The sequence below is a fragment of the Meleagris gallopavo genome, chromosome 2 (assembly GCF_905368555.1).
Source record: "Meleagris gallopavo chromosome 2, MGAL_WU_HG_1.1, whole genome shotgun sequence".
Classification (NCBI taxonomy): domain Eukaryota; kingdom Metazoa; phylum Chordata; class Aves; order Galliformes; family Phasianidae; genus Meleagris; species Meleagris gallopavo.
Window position 1 is genome coordinate 67,891,250 of NC_139405.1, and position 19,042 is coordinate 67,910,291.

Consider the following 19,042-nt stretch of genomic DNA (forward strand, 5'->3'; position numbering starts at 1 on the left):
TTACTGAGAACATTTGCAAGCTGATGAACAGTGGTTCTCTAGCACTTTGTCTTTCTCAAAGAGGGCTGACAGCAGGCTCTCTGTGATCATTCTTGCTGTTATAATCACAGTTTGTTCAAATTAGCTTTTCCTTCCCCTATAGTTTTCATCAGTCAGCCACGAAGCTGCTTTATCATAGAGAGCCCTCAGCTCTCACTGAATGTTTTGCTGTGTCCTGCTGAGGACTGAATCTGTGCTGCTTATTGATTTGATTTTCTTTTTGATCTCACTGATCTGAAAATCTTCTTTGAAAATCTGTGCACTTTGTTATTTTTGCTCTAATTATTGCTGAAGAAGGGTCAGCTCTATAGGATTATGTTTTTCTGCTATGTGGCACAGCTTTTACTGATGGTCAGGTGAAGGTTATAAATCCTGTTCCCACAGTTGCAATTGTAATGCAGTTATTTGATAGTGGATAGTTCTCTGGCAAAACATGTATGCCAAACTGTCTGTAGCTCTTCAGCACTGCACTTTAGTGGAAGGACTGGCAGGAGCAAGGATTAAGTTATAGCAACATATAGAAAATTATCAATAACCTTAACCTCATGCTTTTCATACTTGTATCGCATTGCATGCTTATGTGGATTAAACTTTGAGTCTTCAGTGATTTTGGTGTTGAGGGTAAGGAAGCCTGGACTGAAAACACTTTTTAGTGGATCACCTCTGAGATATATTCTCAACAGATTGCTAGTAAAACCTGCAAGTCTTAATAAAGATCTTGTTCTTTACCTCTTCCTGCCTTCCCTTCGTTTAAAGAAGAATGATTTGAGTGCACCACCTCTGGCCTTGTCTTCCTGGAATTGGAGACTTTTCTTTCTTAGTGCTTAGTTATTTTTGCCTATCCAAACATAAAAAAATTAAGAAGAATTTTTTTATTTTTGCAAGTGCATTATTTTTTTAATTCATTTTCTGTCTGTGACTATTCTTAGTTACAGAGTTAGATAAGTTAGTGCTTTTGGAATGCTTTTTTTAGTTCATAACTTAGAGGTGTATTGTTTCTGTTACTGGACCGCTGTTTGAGTTTGAGACTGAAACAGGAATCCTTCGCCTTCCTTTGGATCAGGGTAAGCAGCCTTCCACTTACTGGCCTTGGTGACCTTTTGTCAAAGTACTTCAGGGGTGAGGAGAAACTGTTTAGACAACTAGATGCATGTATGTGTTTGCTTTTGGTCATGGATTTAATCAGCAAGTTAATGCCCATCCAGCCATACAATGGAAGGTGTGCATGTATCTTTCACTATTTGCTAAGAATGAGTGTGCTGTACACATAACCAGTGTACAGGGATCTGACTGCAGTCTATGACCCATAGAAGGTCCATCATCCTTGCTCTGATGGAACATCTGGGCACTGCAGCTCCAATTAAGCTATTTTCATAGGTTATTTTGCATGAAAACTGTTCAAACTTCATCATGCTTCCTATCTGTTTTGAATGGTTGTTCCTGTGTCTTGTCTAGCTCCTGTAAAGACGGTGAACCACTCCTGTGGAGTACTCCCCAGTTGCCTTGTTTTAGAGAAACTGTGTAGTTCATCTCTCTATTTCCGTAGCTATATACCCTTCACTAAGACATGCAAGTTTGGGGTTGTTTTTATTTTTGTTTGTTTGTTTACTAGTACTAGTATTTTCACAGCCTTTCTCAGATATTCCCTGGGGGTTGGAATTTGTGACACAGTGTTGAGAGAAAGGACTTGGGAGGTCTTGTTATCCAATCTATTATTGTGTATTCTTTGTTCTCCTTCTAGTGGTAGTTATAATGTGGGTCCTCCATGGTCAAGCACACTTTCCTATCTGTACTACATGCTTGACTGCTTTTTTAGTTACCTCTGATCTCTGGAACATCCTCTTCTGTTGATGATGCTTATGATAACAGCTCTCAATCTTACTCATTCAGCTGCTGTAAGACCTGCTCTGTTACACATGTGTAGAGAATGTTCTGTAAGGAAATGAGCACTGCTTAAGGCCCACGGTATATAGTTCACCTGGATTTTGAGTGTTTGATCAGTTACTGTAGAATCTTCCTAAATTCATGCCAAGTGAAGGCTGCATGCAGAATACCTCCCATAGTACTCAGTAGCTACCCATATAAACAAAATACACTTGAAGAAACAGAAGAGTTGCACTTAATCCGGTTACACTGTGCTTAAATCTAAATGTGTGTCTCCCCATCTAGACAGACTCGTAGATGCATTCCTGACACAGAAAGACAGAATCTTTAACAAGGCGTACTTTGCATTTTAAATTATGTTCCTTTAAACAAGCTTTCCTCCTGGTGTAATGTGCTATTTTCAACAAAAATCTGCTTTGTCTGTTCCCCTTTGGGTACTGGAGAGAGCAGTTGGAGACAGACAACTCCTTTGTCTGGCTCTACCTGTAATTTCATGCCCACAGGTTACCTACAGCTGGCCCCTCACTTTAAGTCAGTCAGCATCTCCTATCTCAACCTGTGATTAGGTGATGACCCTTGCTAATCTGTCAGGGAAAGAAAAATCCTGTAAAACAGGTGAATGTTCTTTTAGGTAAACTAATTTAATCTGCTGTACTGTTCACTCAAGCAAATGCCAAAGCAAGCATGAAAGTGGAGGCCTGCTGCTGGAGGAGGGAGATAAAGGAGTGTGCAGTTTTGGTTCAGTCAAGCTTCTATGGCTCATTAATCATGAAAAATGTTCCTACTCTTCTGCTTCTCTTTGCTGCTACCTTGTACATACTGGTGCTCCCCTGTCATAGCAGTGTGCTTTGTCAGGCAACCAAAGAGAGAACCTTATTTTGTAGCACTTCTAAGGCAGATAAGCAAAACGAAAAAGTAGGCTAGGAAGAGCAGGGTGAAGAGCAACTCTTGAAGAGCTGCTGAATCAATGCAGCATCATGGTCATGCTGCTCCATACTGGCATGGCTGCAAGGGCTGCCCCTCCGCTTGGACTGGCATTAGGGAGACCTGGGCATCAGCAGCCTAAAGGGGCTCAGCCACATAGCAGATTCCCCCACCCCTAGTCAGCCTTATTGGAGCCCAGGAAAGTGGCTGTGCTGGTCAGCCAATTGTTGTTCTTAGCCCAAAGGAAAATGCAAAACAGAGTGATACAAGGCAATGCTGGGGCATCTTTTCCAGTTGCAAGCTATATCTGAGTCAGCTGCAGTCCGCAATACAGATGCACCTTCTATGGCTGTGTTTCTTCCTCTCACTGAAAAACTACAGCCAGTAGTAGCAGCAAATGTAGCTGATGTAACTGTCCTTTTCAGTTGCTTGTAGTTGCCTCGTTACTGGCTCTTAACTCAGGCCAGATATTGATGTAATTAACAACTTCAGTGAGACAATGGTTTAGAGGTAATTCATCTGCAGTATTTGTCTTCAAAGGACTATATAATATCCACTTTAACAAGATGAATGCTCTTGATTTTATTTTTTTTATTTTTTTTGTAATAACAACTTAGTGTATCCCTGTAGAGTATTGACTCTCTCACAGTGTACTGACTGTTCTTTTGGGACTGGAGAAATGAGTTGCAAGACAGCAGTATAAATCACTAATGTAATGATATTGTTCTTTTTCTCCACTGAATCCTATTTTTTCTTTTGACTGTGCAGTTTACAGTTACTATGTGCATTTACCATAAAAAAAAGAGTCTTTTTCAACAGTCTTGGGATTCCTTTTTATGAAGTCTCTTTCTTCCTTAGGAGGATGATTTCATTCTGTCAGATACTAAAATACAAATGTGCCAGTATTTTTATAGTGTTATACTGCAATTAAATTTTTATCTTGTGAAACTGTTGTATGTGTGAATTGGTATCTTACAACAGTTTCACTGGTATATTACAGTTAGATGTAGGATAGATTTTCTCCTTTTACTGGACTTTAAAGCAAGTTTTTTTTTCCATAGAACTTCAGGGAGGACCTAGCAAGGTTTTTCTTTAGCATGAAATCTCTTGAGAAAAATGAAAGTTTGGGCTCCAGTAAAAAACAGATTTCACATGCAATATGTTCTCTCAAATACTAAGTTGACAAGATTATCTGCAAAGTTTAAATTACAGTAGTATAAAAAGTAAAATTTAATTGACTAATCTCTCACTTTGTGTGAAGAGGCAGGGCAGTTTTCCTTAAACTAAACTGGCAATTAAGTGAGTGATATGAGCTTTATGAACATACTAGACCTGACTATACTCTTACTGTATTTAATGAGTTTAAAATGTCACTGCTTCCTCAGCTATCTTTTTTTGAACTTAAAATTATAGCCCAGCTATGACCTAATTCTATTATCCTGACCAACTATTAGTATTGTTGTGCTGATTTATGGAAGGAAATATTGTGTTATGGACTTACATGAACAAACTTATGCACAGTTTGGGTCCTTGTCTTTATGCAGAAACAACCTTTAGTTTTAAGGATGAGGTAGAAAATGGACAATTGTTATTTACAAACAGAAGAGTTTCAATTTCTCTCATCAGTAAGGACTCTTACTTATTGCATGCCTATAATAGTATGCTTGGTTGATAGGTTGAGTTGCAGATGTAACAAGCATATTGATCATATCTAATGTATTCTTCTCTTTCTTTCCACTGGCCTTTAAATCTGATGCAAAAAAAAAGTAAGATGTGAGTAAATAGCAGATTATTTCTGTCCCAACTCCAAGTTATTCAATATTAAGACTGTGGTAGGGAGCGAATACATTGAGGCAGCTCATGGTCAAGAGTGCTGTACTTCTATTATTGGATGTGGTATTCTAGAAGGTTGATAGGGAAAATGCAATATCATTCTTGATAAACATAGTTTAGCTAACTATGTGTAGTCCTTCTGGTGGTGGTGACAAGCTTCTGTAGAATAACATCCAGGAATGTTGTCTCTGAGTTGACAGGGAAATGCTTTATATTAAAATGTACTGTACTCATTCAAATAGCATCATTTCTTTTCTGTGATAAACTATTCGCTTTCAAGGCATATGGAAAACTTTACACTTCAAGAAGAGAGAAAATCTTTTGCAGAAAGAAAATGAAGGACTTCTATAGCTGAACACTAACACTCAGCAACTTTGCTGATGATGTGAAGCAGGCAGGAATGTCTAAAACACCAAAAGGTTGTACTGCCATTCATTGAGATCTGGACAGGTTCCAGAACAGACAGGGAACTTCTAGAGAGAGTCCAGTGGAAGGCCACAAAGATGGTGATGGGCCTGAAGCATCTCCCTCATGAGAAAAAGCTGAGAGACATGGGGCTGTTCAGCCAGGAGAAGACTGAGGGGGCATTTTTTTGACACTTGTAAATATCTAAAAGAATGGTATCAAGTAGATGTGGCCCACCTCTTTACAGTGGTGTCCAGAGACACAACAAGAGACACTGGGGACAAACTGCAACACAAGAAGTTCCATATGAACATGAGGAAGAACTTCACTTTGACAGTGACAGAGTACTGGAACAGGCTGCTCAGAGAGATTGTGAAGTCATCTCCTCTGGAGGTATTGAAGAACCTGTCTGGATGCTTTCTTGTGTAACCTAGGCAATCTACTTTATCATGTAAAAATAGATGATCTTAAGAAGTCCCTTCCAAATCCTACAGTTACATGATTCTCTGGTAGTTCTGGCAGTATTCTTCATGAATTTAGTTAGAAATTCTTCAACATGTCCATGAACAACATGTCTATGCAGCCTATTAAGCTGGTTAATTATTCATGCATATTAAGCCCCTCCAATAGCATTACCCCTTTTGATTGCTGTTGTTACTGGAGAAAGAACCTACAATGATTGTGAAGAAGCCCTTGTTCTTGAGTGTAAGGAAGCTTTATGTCAGAAGTTGAGGAATTCGCTTTATATGTTTGATCTTGCAGGAATTCTTCAGTGGGTGAAGCTGATAGATAACTTTGAGGCTGAGTATGAGTATGTCACCAACGAAGGAACAGTATTCACTTTCAAGACAAACCGTCATTCTCCAAATTACCGATTAATCAACATTGACTTCAGTGACCCAGAGGAATCCAAATGGAAAGTTCTCATCCCTGAGCATGAAAGAGATGTTTTAGGTAAGAGTTTGTCATGTAAAAGTCTTTCTATTCTGTTTTTTTAAACTAATACAGTCATTAGTCAGTTGGATGATCTTGTACAGACCTTACTGTTTTACTGTGTTTAAACTTTGTTTAGGATTTCATGTGTTTGCTTGCAATTAAGTTTTGCCTAATACTTGAGAGATCAGGATTCCATTTCCCCGCTCCCCTCTCTCTCTTGCATCCTATGTGGCCATAAAGGAATCACTTCATCTGTCCTTGTTTTAGTTCTGTTTTTGTAGGAAATGAGAGGAAGATATTTTCCTGCTTTGTGTTAATGTAGTAAATGCTTATTAGACAGTTGGAAATTAAAATTACAGCAAGTGGGGCTTTGTAAGCAGAAAGAAGGAAAAGAACAAGTATAGTAGTAGTATAGCACACTACGAGCAGACTTGGTCAGAGATAGGGATAAGTAGAGTAGACAGCAGTAGAAAAAAACCCGCAAGACAGTCAAAGTGTATGAAATTCTTGGAGTGTAAAAGTGACTTAAACATAAATGTTTGTTTTTTCAAGGTATATTGTGATAAATTTTCTGAACTAAGGTTCAGCATTGGGATGTTTTTTTAATCCTGTTTTGGGGAAAATGATACTAACACATTGTGCTTAGATTAGTTTCAGATAATAAAGAAAAACTTCTCTGCTATTTTTTTGACAGATGCTTTGTGTACATTCATGTAGTCTAGTCTGCAGACTGCGCAAGATCTAATCATGATTTATCCAACTACCATAATTACAGCTATACAAAAAGATTCAACTTCTTTTTTTAATCCTTCTTTCTACAAATTCACTAATTCGCTGTCTGCTACTTTTCCGGTGAGGAACTGTTTCTTAGAATGAGTAAAATTCTCTGTATATGTGATGGACATACATATATGCTACCATATATACTTCTGTCTCTTACTAAGACAAATCTAATTGGCTGCTATTTTGAATTCTGATTAAGATCTCACTTTCCAAGACCTGTAAGAAATCTCTCGTTTCTGCACTGTATCTTGCCTGATTTCTGCTGCAGTCTAGACAGGCTACACCCTCCAAAAGGCATAAATGGAGAATGAAGTGTTTATGACATAGTATTTGATCTATTCTTCGGTTGACCAGAAGCTCTCTGGGCAGTCTTTGTCCCATCCGTCCAGTGTAACAAATCTGGGAGGGAAAACGAGGCACCTATGGAGCATGTCCAGAATTGCAGTGATGTTGCGAAACAACTGGAGTCTAGTTTTGCAAGATTTTGGGTAAACACAGAAGTAGTGAGCAGGGCTTAGTGAGACACCAATCTTTTTCTCAAGGTTATGAACTCTTTGAATCATGAACAGTCTGGATTTTAAATGAAGTACATTTCCAGTTCTAGACAGTGAATAAATGTTGCACATAAGTTAAAAAACTGCTTCCAAGTTTGATTTTTGATTGCAAGCAAATTTGCTGACTGTCCATGAAGCCATATGTAGGTTACAAGGAACAGTATTTTATAGAAAGGGACCAAGCTGGAGAATTGATTCACAGAAAGCAAGTGTTGAAATAGAATGGGATAGAGGCATGTGATTGGCATAAAATACATTTAACAGACGAAGGTTTACTTGCACTGTGATCTGGGCAGCCTAGAGGCATTGTGCAGTGTCTATGTAGGCACTAGCTAGATATTCCTTTCTAGCAAACTTAAAGCCACATCTGTTCTTTACTGCACCATGTCACATAGCTCAATTCCATTTTGTTTTCATTCTAAAGGAAAGTCATACTGAGTTCATGTTTGTGCATGTATTAAAAAACAGCATAATGCATGCAACATTCCTCTAATGGTTGATATGCGACAGTCTTGACTATATAAACATAACAAATGCTGCAGTTAGAGAATCAAAAGCCCAGATAAATGGGTTTTCTGGGGGCATTGGCCTTCAGACTATAAACACAACGGGCATTTAGCTCTTACACGCTTGAAGGCAAACATAATCTGTCATATGAAACTATCACAGTGATTTTCAAGACTCTATTGTGTATTACCAGGCTTCTGCTGGGTTTGAATGTGGAGCAAGAAAAGGCAATCATATCCTTCTTTTTTGCCAGCTTTTTGAGGTAGTGCGTAATGGTATTGCATTAAATGAGCAAATGAAAGCATCTCCACAAGGAGGTCAACTTATAAGAGTTTCTTAGTGCTACAGTAAAATAAATTTGAATTGGTTAGTTGCTTTGCTGCGGTAGACAGTTGCAAGTTAGTGTAACATGCTCAGCACCAACATGAGGGAGTTTTACCATTTTTAGGAGGTTGTAGCCCTGAATAAATTAACATACTTGAAGATAGCAGGCAAACCAGTCACTGTCATTTTGTTTTAATCATTCCAAGATTTGGTTTGGAAATACATAATTATAGCAGAAGGCAGTTAATAATTCATTGCCTTGTGTAAGCCTTGCAGTCTAGGGAATTTGATTTTGTGTGATCCAGAGATGACACTGTAATGAAATGCCTTCAGCAAAAGCTAGGACAGCAGTGATTCAGAGGGTAAATGAGTGTTGCTATTTGTCCACTTCAAGGTATGTGAGGGAAACTGTTTACTCAGGTATAATCAGTTGTGTTAGAATTTCCTTATAAATACTTTCAGTGATCCTCCAGGCCACAAATGTCTCTTTGTAATTTTACTGGATGTATAAATACTTGACTCAAAACTCTTACTCTGACACAATCTGCTTTTATTTCTGTGAGTTAACTTGAATTCTGTTTCAGAAAACCTTTGCTATATGCATATACATTTTATGATTGATAAATTAAGTATTAATAACAATAAAATTCTGCCACTGTCCATTGGTGGTAGAAAGAGAAATTCCACAAAATGTCATAATGCATTCTTAAGGAACATGCTAAAATGATTTAACCAAGAAACAAATATTCTTGCCTACAAGACAATACGGATGTCAGTTTTACCAGATATACTTTGTTTTAATTGACTTTGACTTTTTTTATTTTCAGAACTGTTTAGAAATGAGCCAATTTGGGAAATACAGGGAAAAAGCAATTATTGTCCCGCACTGAAGCTGATCACACACCTCATTTTACAACAGGGACTTCATGGTGACTTGAGATTAATTTGGATCTCTTTTCTCTGAGTTGAGGGGAAGAAATAAACGATAGCTATTTTAAAATAAAATTTAAGGAAGAACCTGAGGACATCTTGGTGTGCAATGAAACTCATTTCCCTCCCACTTTTGTGCTTGTTTATAACGCGTTACTCTTGATTTTCAGGAATCTGAAATTTAACTCTAGGGGAGGTTCATGTCTAACATTGAACTTGTGGTTTAAATGACTGCATAGCTGCAAAGGGGCATGCTGATTTCATTCAAAAGCAGCTGTGTAACCATGACCACTGTGGTCACTAGAAACACTTGGATGGTGGTTTGTGTTGTTATAGATCTCAAAAAGTTACTAAACTATCTCATTGCCCCAGAAGTGCTCAGTACCTGTGGAGTAGGGCAACTTAAAAGTGGCAGTTGCATCCTGCCATGTATTTGGGACTGTGAAAAGAAAAATAGAATAGATCTCCTGAGTAAAGAGGGCTAAGAAGTAAGCAGTATTTCTGAACGTCATAGATCAAGTAAGTGATTTTAAACAATAGAACCATATCCTAGAATGACAGAAATTGGGTTGGATGGAACCTTAAAGGTCATCTAGTTCCAATCTCCATGCCTCAAATCTCAACCATTTAATAAGCAGGGGCAAACCTAGCAATTGCAAACATCTGCACACCTAAATTCAGGGTATGTAAAATGCTTGCCTTCCTTCCGCTAGCTTGTGCTAGAGAGAGGCAGTAATTTCTCTAATACCTCTAGCCTTCTAAATCAGAAATGCTTAAGAATCTGCAGTGTTAACGAACAAGCATCCAGAATTATCAAGTGTTTTTGGAGATGGTTATCTTTTGGTAGCATAGTGAAACCAGGAGAGAAAGTCTGAACTGAGATCACAAAATTATTAATCCTGAATGGCAGGGAATCTGTATGGCTGTGAACAGTCCTTCATCTTTATCTTAGCTGGCAGAAAAATTGTGCATTCCTTTATTGTGTGTTGTCTTTCAAAATACCCCTACTCCACACTGGAGAGTTTTGTGTTCAAAGTAAAGCAAATGAAGGCTTGCATGGATGCTCTGAGGAGCAGCTGTCTGTCTGTTACCCCAAGGAGGTACTCTTGGGGGCTGGCTGGCATGCCATCATGACAGAGAGGAAAAACTTGGCTGCAATGCAAAGGACCAGATTGATAAGTTCCTACTGCAAGATGCAGTGTGGCTTAGCTGCCATGTTTCTTAGCAACTAAGAGCTAAGATCTGGCCAAGCTAGATGCATCCCTCAATCAGGGATGTAGAGGATGTGGTCTAGATGCATGTCCCTGACTTAAGTCTTATTCCGCTTCCCAGGGTAGGGCTTTGGTGTATCTGTTTAACTCAGTTTACCATGGAGAAGCTGTATCAATCACAGATGACTAAAGCCTACTGATTATTTCAGAAAGCATTTCTGATGTTTGCAGCTTCAGAAGAGCTTTGCCCACCCCCCTGCTCTCTTATTTATCTGTTTCATACTGAGAGAATGTAGAGTATAAAATCCTTGTTGTGCTGAAGTTGGCTGGAGCTTTGCCCTTAACTTAATCATGGCAGTCTGTCACTGATGGTGTCTCAGAGGAAAGACAGATGCTGTGAGGACTTGGTTGCCCTCACATGTTTTAAAATGATTCATGGTTTATTCTGCAAGTTGTTAGCGCTTTCATTTCAAGTCTATCTTCAGCTATCTTTTAGTGGTGGTTTTGGGTCATTTTGCTTGATACCAGCATGCATATATATTAATCTGCTGAGGCCCTGAATATTGATTGCCATCATATTGATGATGATCATTTGGATGACCAAAGAATCCAAAAATGACCCAAATCCATTTCCTAGCTAAAGTTTTCACAGCCCATTAACACATTCTTATTTGTTGAGTGGATGCATGAGCATATTGTATAGAAAATAACTTGTCAGTTTCTTTTTATGACTACGTAGTCATCAAGATGGATATTTTCATTTTCAGAGAGAAATGGAAAGTACCAAGGATGCTCCTTCCTGCCTGCTTTTAGCACTGACCAGTGTTTCCATCCATCTCTGATGCCTAAGCCAAAGGATCAGGTTGGAAAAGGCAACCTCCTACTAGTTTATTGTTCAGTATGTGAAACTGTAGAGAAACTGAACAGGGCAGCCAAAATAGTTAGGTGATCTACATCCTACAGATATTTATTGCTGCCTGTTTTCTGTAAAGGGAGTGTACAGCAGTGGTGTCAGCCCGAACTTTTAGAAGTGTGAGGCTTGTACACAGTCTTAAAAGCTTCAAGGAAGCGCAGAGGCATGTAGAGCGCATTCCGCAAAGCATGTGAAAAACCAGAGGCTGACCGCTGTCACAACAACCTCAACAGTACCTGCAGTTCTCAGTGATGAGCAGGGGAGTAACGGGCTGAGCTTGCAGTCAAAAATAGCTCTTGTTAATAATTTAGCGTTGTTTGCTTGCTGTATATACAAATGTTGGGTCTTAGTCTTTCTTTTCTTCTGCTCTTTCAAGCTTGCTTCAGTTATTTTGTTCCATTTTGATTTGCACGTATTTATGTAGGTTCCATTACTGTAAGTTTTGGAGGCAGTTATCAATGCATCAAAACAATTTTTACAAGGATATGCTGCTGAAATCTCACAGACAATTTTACAACAGTTTCCCATTGTCTTCTCATCTAATATCTTCAGCTTGCTGAAAGTATCTTATTTGTAAATGAACCAGTTGGTGATGAGGTTAATAGTCCTGCTTCCTAGGCAAGTTCTTTAGTAGCAGGAATCCGGAAGCCTTATGCCTCCAGGGCAAATGAGTCTCTCTTTTTTTTTTTTTCTTTTTCTTTTTCTTTTTCTTTTTTTTTTTTTAATAGAAAAAAGTAATTTCTAATGTAGTTTGACTTTTAATGAAAACATCCACTAAATTGCAGTGTTTTGCTAAATGATTAGTGAGGAATTAAGGTTGATCACAATTTAATTTTTAAAATAAAGATGTCCTGAAGAGTACCCTTGCTGAAGCAGAGCTACGTGTATAATATATTTGAAGTTGATCTGAGAGTATCTCAGTCCATTTTGTGAAACTTTGCCAGGGAATTTCAAGAGTAAACAGACACACATTTGTCATAGATATTGCTGAGAATAGAGTTCACAGGAGCTCATTGTTACAGCGGGACGTTACTAGAGGGATTTAATTCAGATGTTTTTAATAGTGATCTGGTTATAGATGTAAACGTTGGCAGATTTGTGCAACGACAGTGTAATAAGTGCTTCAAATGACTGCATATTTTCCTTGTATGCGACCAGGAATGCTTCTATGTTTCAAAATATGTATTTATGTATAATGAAGTCATGAAGCATGTTTTATTCTCCAGTCTTGCTTAAACTCCGGAAGTAAAATTAAATGACCATTAAATTTATAAACAGTGTTATATTGTATGCTATTATACCATTTCAGACCATTTCAGGCTTTGTGGCTGAACTTTTGGTTTATGTTGTATTCTGGGACTTCTGCTCAAAAATCCCCAGATTTAGGCTAGAAGTTTGTGAGGGAGTTGAAATGTCTGAAGGACAAAAATAAAAATAAGAAAAAGTGATTTTAGGGGTGATTTTTGGAAGAGTAGTATGAATGGAGTAGTAAAGCTTTAATTTCTTGTTTATATAACAAATTTATATGGTTCTTTCTGATCAAGCTGAAAGAAGGGTAGGCTGTAGACTTGTTAGATTCAAGCTCTTGTGGATCATGACAGACCTAAACTCCTTACGAAAGCAGAAGCTATTAAAGAAGCTAAGCTGTGCAAAGTAGTGAGTTCAGAAAGAGCCTGTTATCCTTGGTGGAAGGGCACATGATATGTCACTGAACTTCTGTTCTAGCTCCTGAATGCTCAATTATGTTTTTATAAGACAGAGTTCAGTACAACTCTGTGAATTCAAGTCATTTTTTACAGGGCTTTGAGGAAAGAGAAAGAGCTGTTAAAATGTGAATAATATAATATAGAATAAGATGGAAATTATGCCAGTGTTTTCTTGCTTCTGTTTTGTCTTTTGCTCCTGTGTTGGCATTTTAAATTCCCCACTTGCTGCTTTGACACTGGCAGTATGCCCAAGTCATTCCAACCTGATTTTTCTTGCTCACTTGAGTCCATCTTTTTGATTTTGCTCCAGTAGATAAGATAAGGCATTGTGTAATGCTGGCACCCTATCCATAATTTTCATTTCCAGTCTGACTTATCAGGGGAAAAGTGGCATGTGTGTGGTTGGAAGAGGACAAGAACCACAACCTCACCAATGCTACAAACAAAACTAATTAATCATGTCCGTAATTCCTGTATGCCTGTTTGAGTATTTCACAGTGTTCAGAACAGCTCTTTTCTTATGCTGAATAGAGCTTGCTTAGAAGAATAGTCTCCTGAATACTGAGACAACAAAAACAGGATGGATGCTACCCTCTAGGTTCTATACTTACTGTGCAATGCAGGATAATACATCTCTTTGTTATTATTAGTTTAGCTTAAGTCCAAATAATAATGATTTTATTTTTGTCAGTAATACTTACAGAAATGCATGAAAGTTAAAACAAGGTCTCAAGGAATTTTTTTGAAATCTGTGGTATTTAAGAATAATGTTTATCTGTAAGTGCCCAAAATGAGGAGCAATCTTAGTTAAACGATTCGTTCTACCTGTGTCTGCGTAAATTAGCTTAAAGCAACATGGTCAGCACATATCCAAAGAATGTAATCTTTTATGTTCGGGTTCACTTTTTTGTTTCAGAAGTCAAGTGACTTATAACACTTTAAGAGAATGGTGTATGTATTTAGGTATGTGAAAGAACTTCATTCAATTTATATATTTTGTTTTTTCCTTTTCCACATTCTTCAGAATGGGTTGCTTGTGTGAGGTCCAACTTTCTCGTTTTATGCTATCTGCATGATGTGAAGAATATCCTGCAACTTCATGATTTAGCCACTGGTACACATCTCAAGACTTTCCCATTAGAGGTTGGGAGTATTGTGGGATATAGTGGTCAGAAGAAGGATAGTGAAATATTCTATCAATTTACTTCATTTTTATCTCCAGGTAAGGTGTTGTTTGTTTTTTTTTTTTTCCCACTACATATTCTTTTTCCTGTGAACTTGAATTCTCTTGTTCAGTAGGTACTAAATACATCTACAATGTAGGTAAAATTGTGTTTCCTTCCCTGCATGCTGCAGAATCTACCAGTTGGGAAGTCCATGTTGCTTAAGTAATGAGCATGTTTGAGAAATGAGCATGTTCAGAAAGTACAAAGGACTGGCTTGTACCAGAAATGACTATGGTTTGGGATATTAAGTGCCAAGCCATTACCAAAATGCCATCCATGATTGCTTCTTTCATCACGTGGTTTCCTAATATGCACTTATTCTGCCTGCTCTGAGCAGCTGTATATATGTATAGCAACTGCTCTGCCTATGACCGCTTTGCGTGATTTCCTTTGTGCTTTCATGTTACTTTAATGCTTCTGTAATGCTTCTTTGTACTTTCACCTGCATTAGGCTTGCTAGTCACTATATGGCAAGTACAATTAAATAAAATACTTCCCAGCAGGTTAGAGTATTCCTCCTTTTATTCCTCCTATTAATTCATCATTATGAAAATAAGTTTTATCAGTTTTTAAGTATTGGTTTTCATTTGTATTCCTTCGCCAATCTTTATCTTTGATTTTCCACAGTCTATAAAAATGATTTAATGAGGCAATTAACTTGTATCAGGAGTGTCCTCATTATTTCATTTTTCAGTATAATTTTTATAGCCATAACTTCTGTAATACTTTCAGGAAACCAGAAGCAATTACCTAAAAGATATACAATACAGCAGTATTTCAATCAAGTATTGTCCACTCTGGTTAATTTTATTGCAGAGAAAATTTCTGTGGAAGGCTTATTGCCTTAAACTTTTAGTGTTCTTTACCTTAATGCATGTTTAAATAGAAGTTTTATACTGCTCAAAGGCAGAGATTTTTCTTGTTCAAAATCACTTGGAAAAAACACAGATGTGTCTCAAGCAAGTGAGGCTGCCTTCAAACCTTCAGGATCAGGATGTAAAATAAATGGTAGGAGACCAAATTCTATTCAGTCACATAGGTACTCTCTACTACTTTGTCACAATCTCAAGTTGATGCCTAGCTCTTTCTGTTTTCCAGGGTTCTGTTTGAATTGTAATGTCAAAATATTTTATTGTAAGGAGAAAAATTACTTGAATAAAATTCTTAATATAGTTATTCTTGGTCTGGTAGCTCTGGGGGAGATGTTTCAAAGTGAACTTTATACTACTTCCAATTTTATCAGCCTCAATAAATGCTATGTTACTTCGTGTAACATATGATTTTCTTTTTTCCAGTTTGTTTAATTCACTTTCAATACTAACTTTGGGCAGCAAGAACTATTGTCTTTACAGAAAACCTTTGCACCCCTCTTAGATTAAACGTATACATGTATTTTTTAAGAAGTGTTAACTGAAAGAGTTATCAGGAGCTTTTTTTTTCCACCCTGCTGAATTATCATTCATTACTCCATCACAATGCCTAACTATCATCCTTTTAACAGTGCCCCTTACTTGAAGCTGACAAAGTTGCACTCTGTTACAGGTATTATATATCACTGCGATCTGACTAAAGAGGAACTGGAGCCAAGAGTTTTTCGGGAGGTGACTGTGAAAGGATTTGATCCTTCGGTTTACCAGACCATTCAGGTAATAAATGCAACTCTTTCCATCTGCTTGTAAACGCTTAGACCAACGTTTAACAAAATTGTGCTTGGCTGAAGGTGAATGATTTCTTTAGCTTAAGACTCTGCAGGGCTCTTTATAGATACCTGCTGTGAGCTCATAACAAATACTATTGCTAAAAATATTATGTGAAATACACATTTTAAGTAACAAGTGATCTTGCCATTAAACACAGCTTTGGTAAGTGCCAATAAGGTATTGGGCCCTGGTTTGGACTTTAAGAAAACAGATTGTCTAGGAATAACTTGTACAAATTCATTGAAGTAATAAGGGGTGTCGTTATATCCTAAGGCATAGCAGATTTAATCCCTGCAATTTATAGAAGAAAGTTTTGGAAAGTGGTTTAGTTACTTTATACATAGGATTTTGCAACTGTAGAATAAGAGCGAAGTAGAAGATCTTTGTTTCTATAGCCAAAGGTATAACAGGAACCGGTGCCTGAAAGTGAAACTTAAATAAGCTTAGTGTGGAAAAATAGGGAATTACCTCGGAGATACTATAGTGAAGTGTGACACCTTTCATTGGAGTCTTGGAAAGGAGATGTTATCTTTCTTAATCTCTTATTTTAATTTTGCCTCAGTACATATACAGGACAGATTCTGTAAAAGCAGAGAGACAGTTCTTTGTGTTCATGTCACTGTTGTAAGCAACTCATCTGTTTGTCCATGCAGCTGCAGACAGAAATAAGAGTTCTGCAGATGACAGTTTGTTGTAAGTGTTCTCACAGAGTCTGTTTCACTCAAATTCATTTCAGAGACTTGCGCAAAATTACTTTGTGGCATAGTGAGCTGAAAAAGAGGAGAGCATTTTCTTTAGGGAAGAACTTGGTACAAATAGAATGCTGACATGAAACTTGAGGATAATAATGGAATACAAATACCCATCTAATTAAAAAAAGTTTTGAAGGAGTTGCCATAAATTAGAAATAATGCATTTTTCTAGTAAATCATATTTTATGACTGGAAAAACAAAATCTCATTTTATATTTAAATCAATTACATGCTAAATTAGGATAAGGTTTAGAGTAGTAATGCACGTTGTTTCAAAAAAGAAGCATGCTCTGCTATTCCCTGTGGAAACCTCTACTCTGTGAATCTCTGGCAGAGTGGAAGTCGGTATTATTGTTCTGGTTTTCTCCTTACTCCTGCTTAGTGCCAGCTCTAGGTAAATGTGAGCTGTGCAGTTACAATAGGATCATAAAAAAGTGTTCAAAGAACACTCTTGGATCACCACTCATTCAACTTTGCCTTCTGTCAGCAAATTAGTCCATTCTGGTAACACCTTTGAAATTACTTCTCCAGTCATTGGAATTCATGATTCACCATGAATTACACTGTTCAGATTCATGGGGAATTCTCCCCATGAATGAGCTGTGAAAGCAGCTGCTTGTTGCAGCTGTGACTGGGACTATTTGGTCACCTTTGTAGTAACCTCGCCTGACAGTGCTGCATGCTTTTGCACAAACCCAGTCCTCATTCCCATTTGTGGAATCCCACGTGAACCTTTAATGTTTGTGCTAAATCAGACTTGGATGAGAGAAAGAGAAATGGTGGCTCATCAAAGGAATTTATAAATGGCTGTCAACCTTGCATATCCATTTCAAAACTCAGGTAATGGTTCAGGGAATTGTGAAAGAAACTGAAAATTAAGAATGCAAGAAAAATACTGAGGTTAGGCAAAAGTTGTTGATTATAGAAGCAGCAGCAGCATTATGGAGTTCATGACATAACTTTAATTTCCATCAGAATTACTAAAGTAGTAAAGAAAAATGTAGTTGGCTCTGTTCTGGTATATGACCTTAGGGAAAAGCAGGTCCCCTGCAAAGATTATTTTTTTATTCTTGTATACCTGAAGAAATATCTCTTCCTAGATTTGTCTGTATAGCATATATGAAACTTTAATGACCTGTTGTTTTTTTAGCAGTCTTTGAATATAACTGTGTTAAGAAGACTTGAATTGAAATTGTAAGGTGTCATGAGTGTGAAAACTGAATTATGGCAGCTGGAAAATGTCACAGCGCCTGCTTTTTGCTCTTCTGGATCCCCTGTAAAGCTTCCTTCACAGACTCCTTGCACTGCAAGTATAGACCAGTAATAAAGTTTACTTTCTGTATATAAATTTATGATTTATAGAATCATAGAGTGGTTTGGGTTGGAAGGGGCCTTTAAGATCATCTAGTTCCAACCTCCCTGCTATAGGCAGGGACACCTCCCTCTAGACCAGGTTGCTCACAGCCCCATCCGGCCTGGCCTTGAATGCTTCCAGGGAGGGGGCATCCACAACCTCTCTGGGCAACCTGTTCCAGTGTCTCACCACTGGATACAAAGATAGATACAAAGAGCAAAATAATATACTATTTGGTAAGAGTACATTTTCAACTACAGAAAACTATTTTTCCAACCTAGTCATCACCATTAGCTGTGCATTCTTGCTAGTGATGAACAAGATCCTGCGTGCTGCACTTACTAAAATCTTCACCAGTACAGGTGTCCCACTGTCATCACTGCTGAAATGCACCACTTGTCATCTCACTGTGCTGACGTCCACTGTTTGGTCTCCACAAACTCTCAGCAAGCATTGATGAATGACAATTGGTGCAGCATTTTTTGCATGGAGCAAATTTGTCACACATCTTCACTTCTTACACACTTCCATGTCAGATGCCATTTTGTCAGACCACCCCTCTGCTGCCATCTGTCACACTGCATTGGCAGGAAGGTTTGTGCTATACCACCAACGTGCCAACGTGTGCCTCTGATATCATAAGCCAACATAGCAAAATAGGAGGCATTACTTTCAGAGCAGCCCTCATAGTTTGATGTGAACCAAACATATATGCTGCTATTGACAGATGAAGTTTGAATTAGCTCTTGCAAAAGAACTGTAAAATTCATAGCACAACTTAATTTGTTTTGAAAACAGTTGCTCTTCAGATGCTGTGATGAAGAAGAACAAGTCTTTAAAAGGGTATCTGTTTTCTTGAGGCTGTGATTCTCTTTTTTGCAGAAATTGTTTTTACAAGTGAAGTGATTTTCATAAGAAATGCGTTCTGTTGTTCTGCCTTTCAGCCCCATTTGCACTCCTTTGCAGCACTGATTTCAAGTTATGATTCATTGATGAGGGAAAATTAGCCTCCAAACATTCTAATTCCTAGTGGAACTTAGCACTGTACAGTTTGGCACAGT

At 37.8% G+C, this 19,042-nt stretch overlaps 1 protein-coding gene across 2 annotated transcripts in view; it reads left to right on the top strand.

The window, feature by feature from the left end:
* Positions 1-19,042, top strand: part of PREP (prolyl endopeptidase) — a 94,755-nt gene that overhangs the window by 43,958 nt on the left and 31,755 nt on the right. For both annotated transcript variants that reach the window (XM_085217579.1, XM_010707556.3), the window contains exons 8-10: positions 5,848-6,039; positions 13,974-14,171; positions 15,718-15,821. In XM_085217579.1, coding sequence (XP_085073705.1) covers positions 5,848-6,039; positions 13,974-14,171; positions 15,718-15,821 — 494 coding nt within the window. The remainder of the gene's footprint in view (positions 1-5,847; positions 6,040-13,973; positions 14,172-15,717; positions 15,822-19,042) is intronic.